This window comes from Grammomys surdaster, unplaced genomic scaffold, assembly GCF_004785775.1.
Source record: "Grammomys surdaster isolate TR1022 unplaced genomic scaffold, NIH_TR_1.0 958, whole genome shotgun sequence".
Taxonomy (NCBI): domain Eukaryota; kingdom Metazoa; phylum Chordata; class Mammalia; order Rodentia; family Muridae; genus Grammomys; species Grammomys surdaster.
Genome location: NW_021605377.1, coordinates 1,137,054 through 1,147,449, shown reverse-complemented (window position 1 = coordinate 1,147,449; position 10,396 = coordinate 1,137,054). Strand labels below are relative to the sequence as shown.

At 41.8% G+C, this 10,396-nt stretch overlaps 1 protein-coding gene across 2 annotated transcripts in view; it reads left to right on the top strand.

Annotated features, from left to right (window-relative positions):
* Slc17a8 (solute carrier family 17 member 8) overlaps nucleotides 1–6,933 on the top strand; it is a 54,977-nt gene extending 48,044 nt beyond the window's left edge. For both annotated transcript variants that reach the window (XM_028783063.1, XM_028783064.1), the window contains 3 exons: nucleotides 755–865; nucleotides 5,473–5,600; nucleotides 6,395–6,933. In XM_028783063.1, the coding sequence (XP_028638896.1) occupies nucleotides 755–865; nucleotides 5,473–5,600; nucleotides 6,395–6,739 (584 nt within the window). In that variant the 3' untranslated portion in view covers nucleotides 6,740–6,933. The remainder of the gene's footprint in view (nucleotides 1–754; nucleotides 866–5,472; nucleotides 5,601–6,394) is intronic.
* Nucleotides 6,934–10,396: the final 3,463 nt, after the last annotated feature.

Sequence of the window (10,396 nt, the reverse complement as noted above, 5' to 3'; positions counted from 1 at the left end):
CTTTCTTTCTTTCTTTCTTTCTTTCTTTCTTTCTTTCTTTCTTTCTTTCTTTCTTTCTTTCACAGTGGCTCACTATGTAGCTCTGGCTGGTCTGGCATTCACTATGTAGACCAGGCTGGTTTTGAATTCCCAGAGCTCTACCCACCTCTGCCTTCTAAGTACTGGAATCTTCTTGGTTTCATTTTTTAAAAACTGAAATAGGATTTCACTATTTGATGGACTTACTGTAAACTCACTATATAGCCCAGGCTGTCCTTAAATCTGTAATCATTCTAACTTGGCCTCAGTCTCCAGACCTGAGCCACCACATCCGATTGAGGGACTTTTATTTCTGAGGATAATTATAGCTATTTGCTTTGGGAAGAAAATACTAGAGGAGTAATGTCATGTAGGAGAGCACAACTTACATAGTCAAAGGGGGTCACTGATTATATATATGCACCACTCAGATTAGCAGGAGAAACTACCAAAGAAACAACCACTCACATCCTTCATTCCAGGGCCACTGCTGACCCTACTAGGACCATTTGTTGTTCAAGGTGCACCAGGTAGCAAGGTAGAAAGTTCACAGAACACCTAGGCAATAACATAGTCATGCAGTCATGATCATCGGGGAATATTGTATATGCTGAGCTAGGAAGGATGTGTGCACTAAAACTCAGGTTCACAAACATGGATGAGTTTCATGTGCTAAATCAATAGCTTTGGCAGATGGACAGAAACATGACAATTCCTCTTTTGTTTCTATTTGCAGGCTTTGGCATGGAGGCAACCTTGCTCCTGGTAGTTGGATTTTCCCATACCAAAGGAGTGGCTATCTCCTTCCTGGTGCTTGCTGTAGGATTTAGTGGCTTTGCTATTTCAGGTAAAGTATCCTCTGGGTTTCTGAGTCATGTGTGTAGATTCACTAAGCCTGAGAAGGAAAGAAGGGCAAGGAAATTAGGGCACATTCATTTAATAGCTCAGGGATTCCCAAGGAACAGGGCCACTGCGCAGAGCTTCGTCATGTGAGGTGACATGAGACCCACCAAGGATGAGCTCAGAGTCCATTCAAGCTGGGATTGTCTGTCCTGACTCTACCACGGGAGGGGACATGAATGCAGCTGATTTCCCCGAGGTATAAGTAGAACCCAGGCATGTGTCCCAGACTAGTCCCAGGTCACCCTATCTGACAGTCTCACTTCCTGCTAGAGAACTGCTAATTTTAGCTTAAATGGCCGTGCCATTTGACACATGGTCACAAGCACTGCTAGCACGTAGAACACTTTCTGTAGTTTTCAATAAGCTTTTGTCAACTTTATTGTTTTTATTTTACAAGCCAGAAGGTGCAGGTCTGGGGTGGGGTGGGAGTTGTTCAGAACTAGTAGAAATGACGACGACGATGATGATGATGACGATGACAATGATGACAATGATGATGACAATGACGACGATGTGGGCTTACTGTGATCAAGCACAGGTTCCATGCTGAGGATGCCTTCGCAAACCCTCCGAGTGTCACTCCCACAACTACCCCAGGGGGTTTCGATGTTATTTGGTCTCCATTTGACAGGAGCAGAAGCCAGATGACTGTATGGAGAGGACAGTGTGCAAAGCACCGTGCTTACAGACTCTAGAAATGCCCTATGTGAATCCCAATGAGAATGTATCTGTTGAAATAATTGCCTCCGTCCCACAACATCGTGAAGCAAGTGGTGATGGCAACATTTTACTGAGTTTTTCACTATTTTACTGAATGAAAATAGTAACTATCATCATCATCATCTTCTTCATCATCACCATCATCATCTTCCCATTGTCCCACAGTTAGTGGTAAAGGGAGGACAGAGACAGAGGTTCTCCTGCCTCCAAGTTCTCTTTGTCCCTGAGTCACCTTAAGCATCAAACAGAATGGAAATATATCAGAACAGAAAAATATTGTATCTGCTTCCCAAATTACCCTAAGAGAGAGGCCTGAAGTGTCTATCAAAACAGAGCTCATCAGGAAGTACATTAGGGAAAAGATTGTTTCCAAAGAGTTTGTAGCCAACAACTTGGGGTTGGGAGTACACAGAACTGGGTCCGAGACCCCTCTTGACTGCTTCTTGTGTATAAATAAAGTGCTAGATTAATTACACTCTGATCTGGAGACTGGAGGCACGTGCCAGCAGTGTCTATACGTGGTCGGGAGGATGCCCTGGAGCCCCATGAATATCTCACACTACTTGTTCGATCAGGACTGTTCTCATCAGCACTGGGCATCCGTCAGTGCTGGGCTCCCTCAGCACTGCGGATATTACAGTGAACAGTTAAAAATCTTTACCCTTGTAGAATTTGTGTTCTAGGGAAAATCAGCTACTCAAAGGTCTTACCACAGGGTGGCATGAAGAGTAAAGTTTCATGTACTTACTATCATCATTGCTTAATTACTCTGAGTACGATGGGCCCAATGCTTCCCAAATGTTCATGCACATAGAAGCTACCCCAGGACCTAACAAAATATAATTTCTGATTTATTAAATCCAGAGTAAGGCATATGATTCTGCTCTTCAAACAAGCTCTGCAGAGTGACCTGGATCAACATCCACACTTATTATTTTTTTTGAAGAACTTTGTACATTCTAGGCAAGTCCTCTGCCAATGAGCTATACCCCAACCCCTGGCCCTGTTGGACCACAAGTTTTCTATGTAGCTCAGCTTGATGTTTGGCTTCCTATATAGCCCAGGCTAGCCTTGAACTCTGTATTCTCCGTCCTCCGCCACCCACTACGAGGACTGTCAGTGTGTGCCATCATACCTGGTGACAGTCTACATGCTGACTAGTGAGAATACAGCAATCCTCATGTGTATCCAGGAGGGTGCTGAGGGAAATCCTCTCTCAATAACTCTGCTATACAAAAGAGATTCATATCCTGTCCCCAGAGATACTGAGAAACCTTCAGGTTCACATTGCTTCCTTTCTTCAGGACTGCCAATTAATTCTCAAGAGGAGGTTAAAAAAAAGAGTCACAATCCCATTTGCCAATAGTTCTCTCAGAGTGCATGTGATATTTTCATGTGCTACAGAAATCAGTGCCCCCGTTTCTCAGTGACTTTCCCATTGGAGCACCAGCATTGTGTACATAGAAACCTAATGGATTTCCTCGAGCTCTCTTTAGCTGTGTGCAAATGCCCAGGCTGGGTTCATATCAGAGCAGAATGCTCCACAATCCCATTAATTGCCTCTTATCTCTGGCTTCTTTTCTAATAAAGTGTTTATTGCATGCAAATCGCAGTAAGATTAACTAATTGCCCTTCTGTTTTTTGTTCCAATTAATCTGTTTCTTTGTTTTATGTTTCTTTGATCTGAAAGAGGTATATTTATGGCAGATTGGGTTTTTAAAAATGTCCCCCTGAATGTAGGTAGAGAGAAAGTTACCCAGATTGAATGAAAATTTTATTTTAAAACCGATTTTCAGGGTTACCTTTTGTGGGGGTATGGGGGAGGTACAGAACAGAGAATTAAAAACAAACCAACAGTCAGTCGTAAATGGGTGAAGGGCTAATGGGCCCTCCCTTCCTTCCTCAACTATTTGCTATACTGACAGATGCTAGGAGAAGGAAGTCATTGCTTTAGCTGTGCACTGGTCACTGAGCTGTCCAGGCTTCATTGGATAGCTCTAAACCCCTGTTCAGATAGCGAGCCTACTTAAATTCAGCAGGCTATAAAAACAAAACAGACAAGAGTATGCACAAGGGATTTGTAGAGCAGAGGGGAGGGAGGGAGGTAGGGGTGGCAGGTGAGACTAATCAGCATATATTATATACATGTATGAAAATGTCAAGGGACAGGGCGGGGCTTGGAGAGATGGCTCAGCAGTTGAGAGTGCTTGCTGAATTTGGTTCTGAGTACCCATGTCAGGTGCCTCAAAACCATCCATAACTCCAGCTCCAGGGGATCTGATGCTACCTTCTGGGCTGGTGCAGATATCAGTGCTCATGTGCAGACTCATGCACGCACACAGAGAACTAGAGATAGAACAGCTGAGCTCCATTTTAAAAAAAAAGTGTCAAGGGACAAATTTCATATGTAAAGAGTAGCCTAAAAACAAAAGGAAGCAGATGTGCAACCAAACAAAACCCAGAATCCTTTGCTATACGTTCAGTAGCTTAAACCGGTAAATAACGAGTGTTTGAGTGATTCCTATAGGGCAGATACAGGACAGATACAAGATAGACAGCTGCCTATGCCTTACACCCATGCATATTGCTGACACCATGTATGCCTGTGATCCCAGGTATTCAGGAAGCTGAGGCAAGACGATAGCTTAGGTCCATGAGTTTGAGACTAACCTAAGATGTTATCTCTAAATGAATAAAATAAACAAACAGAGGGTGAAATTAAAACAAATTAAGTACAAAAGACTGAACTTAGCTTTCACTTCCAGTTATGATTTACTTAACAAAGTATTATTTAGTTTAGTTTCTGCAACAGTTTTATAAGAATGATCACTCCAATCTGTAGATGAAGAAACTGAGGGCCAAAGATACTAAATCTTTAGTCCGGATTAGCATCTCAGTTAAGCTATCAGAGCTATGGTCTAACACCAAAATGTGCCCCTGGGATATAGACCAGGGTTGGTTTCTGGGGACTTGAGCTTCTTGCAATGCTTGTCCATCCTCTGCCTCCTTTGATTTATTCTTCCCTTCTGGTGGTGGAATAGCAGTGGGAATTTATCATTTTGCTGCTTCCAGCAGCATCTTCTCTGTTAGAAGACATTAATGATGAGGGAGACAGGGGGATGCTTCTCAGTAACAGCAGCAACAGTGATAGCCCAGCAGCTGTTGTGTGGTAGAGAGGTATAGCTGTTCATATGGTAACAGGTATGGTTAGGATAGCATAGCTGCTTATCACGGACGTTCACATCTATGTATTTCTTATGTCTCATGTCACAGTACCTTTTACAGATAAATAATAAGATTATTTCTCTACTTATTACACATGGGAAGTAAACTTTGAGCCCAAACATACATACTTGAAACATGAAGATCCTTTATAAGTTAATGAGACCCCTGCTTATATTTATGCAAATGGTTAGAAAACGTCCTTTGTAATACACCATGTGGCCACCAAGGTCTTTTAGGACCTTTAATGGTGGACCAAGTGATGGCACATTGGAAGGTCAGGTTCTGTGCTATAGGATTTGATTGATTTCTTTAAATGGGTACAGTCTAGGCCATGGATTTTTTTGGCTTTAGAGTTTCAGATCTTCTGGGCACATTTGCTCTAATTCCAGAGCCCATAGAAACACTGCTAATTAGCACATATAGTCCCGCTTTGTGAAGGCATAGCCTGGCAATATCCAATCAGAGCTTCTTGGTAGAACATCCATTAACCATATACTAGAGAGGATCAAACTGATTGACGAGCCTTGAGGGAAGCCACACATTTCCCAAAGGGCGTTAGGGATTCTGTTGCCAACTCTGACTTTGAGGTTTCGGCTTTTACCATAGGCTTCAATGTCAACCACCTGGACATTGCTCCACGCTATGCCAGCATCCTCATGGGGATCTCAAATGGCGTGGGGACCCTCTCTGGAATGGTTTGTCCCCTCATTGTTGGTGCAATGACCAAGCACAAGGTAAGGATCTCCTTCATGGCCGTGGGCTGCAGTATCAGGGCAGAAGCCCCATATGAACTTGAGAACTTGGTGACTCACCCCAGTGTAACAGTGTGTGTATCCCTGTCCTTGTCTAGGTCTTGAACAACTGCCTCTTCTTCCTCCTCCTCTTCATTTCCTCTTCTGGGTTCCCTGGCACCAGTACACATGTGTTGTACAGACCTATATGCCAACAAAATACCCACAAACATACTTCAAAAAACCCTGAACCTTCAAGGATGTGGTTACTTAGTCGTTATTAAACTTTTTGGTTTTTAAACTTATTTTTAACTTTAAAAAGATTTATTTCATGTGAGTGAGCATTTTGTCTGCTTGTGAATATGAATGCCACATATATATCATGGAAAACAGAAGAGGGCATCAGACTCCCTGGAGCTGGAGTTACAGATGGTTGTGAGCTACAAATGGATGCTGGGAATTGAACGTGGATCCTCTACAAGGACATACGGGACACTTAACCCCTGAGCAACCCCTCAACCCCATGTGATCTGTAATTTTTACATATTTATTTTAATATGTATGTATATACATACACACACACACATATGGTTATATATGGTTATATTAAAATGGCATTCATTGTGGTCTTTCATTTTCAAGCACTCAAATGAAGCATAAGTTCTGGATGTTGATTTTAATACAAGTCTATGGTTTATGTGGGAGCACAATGTGGTCTTTGAGAGGCAAATGCTTAGGGCTCACTGGTAACCTGTTTTCCCTTAACCCGTTAACTGCCACTATATCTCCTTTGATAGACCCGAGAGGAATGGCAGAATGTATTCCTCATAGCAGCACTGGTACACTACAGCGGAGTCATCTTCTACGGGGTCTTCGCTTCTGGGGAAAAACAGGACTGGGCTGATCCAGAGAACCTCTCTGAGGAAAAATGTGGAATCATTGACCAAGATGAATTAGCTGAGGAGACAGAACTCAACCATGAGGCTTTTGTGAGTCCCCGAAAGAAGACATCTTATGGAGCCACAACCCAGAATTGTGAGGTCCAGAAGGCTGAGTGGAGACAACAGAGAGAAGCTGCCTTCGGCGGGGAGGAGCCATTATCCTACCAGACCGAAGAAGGAGACTTCTCAGAAACATCCTAATGTCCATCTTCCCCTCAACTTACAACCGGAAGTATCCACACCCATCGCCTTTCCCATACCTCGGCTTGCCAGGGGCCCAAATCATGGGACACTAGAGGTTGTGGGAAAGGGGAAGGTTAAACCAACAACAGAGAAAAGAGAAATGCCTTCTTAAAAAGATGGGAGTATGGATCTTGGTTTCAGTTGATAAAATAGTTGGTCATTTTTTTGGGGGGGTGGGGTGGGGATGGATTGTGCATTGGCAGTTGAGTTGAGCCTTCTCTAAAGATCTAGTTACTCAGGAAGAAATGGGTAGAAGAAGAAGGAGTAGCTTGCTGCTCAAGTAAACACTGGAAGAAATCCCTCTTTGGTCTGGAGAAGGGTACATGGTGGTTGCCACCACCTCTCCTAAGATACCCATGCAGAGGAGACTTTCCTAAACCTAATGAAGGGAATCACTCATGGGGGCCCTTGGTTGTGCCAGGTGCTTTATGAACATTCTTATTTAACCCCACACCCCAGTACAGTTATTATACCTATTTTACAACTAAGAACATTAAAACAATAGGTTGACCCCACCCAAGGTCGTCCTCTCAGGACCAAGTCTGAGACTGGCAGATGAACGGGAGTTTTAGGCAGGCAGGCGGGAGGGAGAGAGGGAGGGAGGGAGGGAGGGAGGGAGGAAGGAAGGAAGGAAGGAAGGAAGGAAGGAAGGAAGGGAGGGAGGGGAGGGTCATTTAGGGAAGGCTCAGCGTAGGGACATTTTCAATGACAAAAACTAAACCTGGAACCAGCTGTTTTGTGGGTAATTCCATGTTTAGTCAAGGGCATGTGTATGTTTGTATGTGTATATGTATGTATGTTTGTATGTATGTAAATATTTAGACTAATGTGGCAGAGGGAATTCAAACATATGAAATTGTAGCATCAACGACCCTTAAGGCACTATATTACCTGTTGGACCAAACAATTTGGTAAATCAATGGCTTTTTTTTAAAAGTCATAGACTAGTGAGATACATAAAGCTAAGCAAGATAGCTTAGTTTCCAGGAATGGTTGAAAAGAAGTGTATGAAAGATTGGCTGTTAAATTAAAACCCTCTACAGTGTCAGGAATTTGGTTAAATAATCTCTCAAGTTAACCATAAGCCCCTAAGACATTCAATAACCTAAGAAGCATGTTCAGGGGAGACTATTTAGGTAATAGTCTCTTGAAAGAATTGTGTTCAAACAAATGTGTGCCACCAGCTTTCTTGGAAAGTGTGGTCAGATGATATAAAACTATGCCTAAAAGACTCATGATGACTCCATCTGGAATATTCATAGAGAACAAAAGTATAGCAATAGTTTCATAGAGAAATATTGCAGTCAAAATATCTGAGAGAACCAGGCCTATAATTGGTATTGAAGAATTCATCTGTGATTGTGTAACGGCAATAGCATGGACACTCTCTAAATACATTTGAAATGTAATGTTAGCATGTGAGGGCGTATTAGAAAATAAAATTATTTTCCTTCTCCTTAGTTTTGAAATTTTTATTTCTATTTTCAGGAGGAAAATATACTATGATAATAAAATAAAGATTTACTTGTATAATATTTATTTTCTGGTTTATTGTTCATTTTATTTCTGGACCCTTGTTATACTTAAGGAGTTATAATGCACTTTATAAAAAGACTAATCGTAGATTTTAAAAGAGAAGAGTTGATTTTCCATTAAATAATGTTCTTCATATAATTTGTAGTTAGTTTGTGTTATCAGATGTGGTTAAATCTCCTTATTGGGTGAATCTATGTAAGTCCCCTAGAGCAGTTCTGGGCATAAAGAAGTGCTCAAGAAATAGCTGTCACATCAGCTGTATCTCTAACTCTTGTGTGACTACAGTCTTCTGTGAAGAAAGAGTGTCATGTCATTTCATGCATCGGCCGCAGAGTTTATTATAAAAATTGTACTGTTTCCTTAGTAAAAAAAAAAATTAGGAAAAATAGTGTTTATTTCTTTGTGTGTTAATAAAGCATAATAATTATATGTATGAAAAACACTTTATGATGATCATGAAGGTAATGTAGATTATGACACAATCTATTGTTAGTGTTGATGTTATGCAGAAATACCACATTTTGCTTTTAACTTGTGTGTATGATATATTTTTTTTAATGGTGGGCTGGATCGTGGCATTAAACACTACAAAGCATGTTGCCTTGTGGTGATGTTATTTCCCTGTAGGTTGCACTGGGCCACTGATTACACTTGCACAGCATTGACAAGTGACAAGGGCCAGATCTTATAGATCTTGTTCTTGCTGTCCGTTTGCAGAACTACCCTTAAGAGTGGAGGGTGGCTCTCTTTACCCCATCCACTTCGAGAATGAAGACCATTCTCAGCAATCAGACTGTCGACATTCCAGAAAATGTCGACATCACTCTGAAGGGTCGCACAGTCATCGTGAAGGGCCCCAGGGGAACTCTGCGGAGGGACTTCAGTCACATCAGTGTAGGGCTGAGTCTTCTTAGAAAAAAGAAAGAAAAGGCTCTGGGTTGACAAATGGTGGGGTAACAGAAAGGAACTGGCCACTGTCGGAACCGTCTGCAGTCATGTTCAGAACACGATCAAGGGTGTTACACCAGGCTTCCGTTACAAGATGAGGTCTGTGTACGCTCACTTCCCCATCAACGTCGTTATTCAGGAGAATGGGTCTTTTGGTTGAAATCCAAAATTTCTTGGGTTAAAAATACATCCGCAGGGTTCAGATGAGGACAGGTGTTGCTTGTTCTGTCTCCCAAGCCCAGAAGGATGAATTAATCTTTGAGGGAAATAATATTGAACTTGTTTCAAATTCAGTGGCTCTGAGACAGCAGGCCCCAGCAGTTAACAAGGATATCAGAAAGTTTTTGGATGGCATCTATGTGTCTGAGAAGGGAACCGTACAGCAGGCTGATGAGTGAGATCTCAGTTTCTTACCTCCAGAAACAAGATCCTGATCACAAGTACAATTTGGGCTCTTTGGGGACAATAAAAGACTTATATATTGAAAAAAAAAAGAGTGGAGGGTGAATTCTAGCAGGAAGAGTCCTGAGGATGCTGGATTACCAAAATAAAGTCATGGTTGTACTTTTTCAAACAATTACAGTCTTGGTTATCCCTGAAAGTGAGGAGGAGAGTAATTATGTTTTAGATACAATGGACTATTTGTTACATTTTCCTGGATGTCGAATCTTATATGGAGCCCAGTATTTCTATTTCACACCATAGCCTCTCAAGCTCAGCAAACTCGTTCTTCCTTTCTTTTATCTTCCCTTGGTTAATCACACCATCCTGGAGTCACATCAAGCTGGAACACTCAGGACTGTTTCTGACTTAAGAAAATATCCAGAGTTCTTTCTTTTCTCTGCCAGGTTTCTTTTTCTATCTCTAGATCCACGTCTGACAGAGCTTTGGAAAACTTCACCATCCTCTCTCAAGATGTGGCTTTATTTTAAATATTATTAGCATATATTAATTATTCATAACAGTTGGCTCCGTTGTGACAGTTTCATTAACACATACACTCAATGTTTTTTGATCATATTCGCCCCAGTACTTTGATTGTGTCCCCCGTTTCTGAGCCTCTCTTTTTCCATCTAGTCTCTCAGCTACATTAATTTTTGTTGTTTTCTTTTGTGATCCAATGACTTTGAC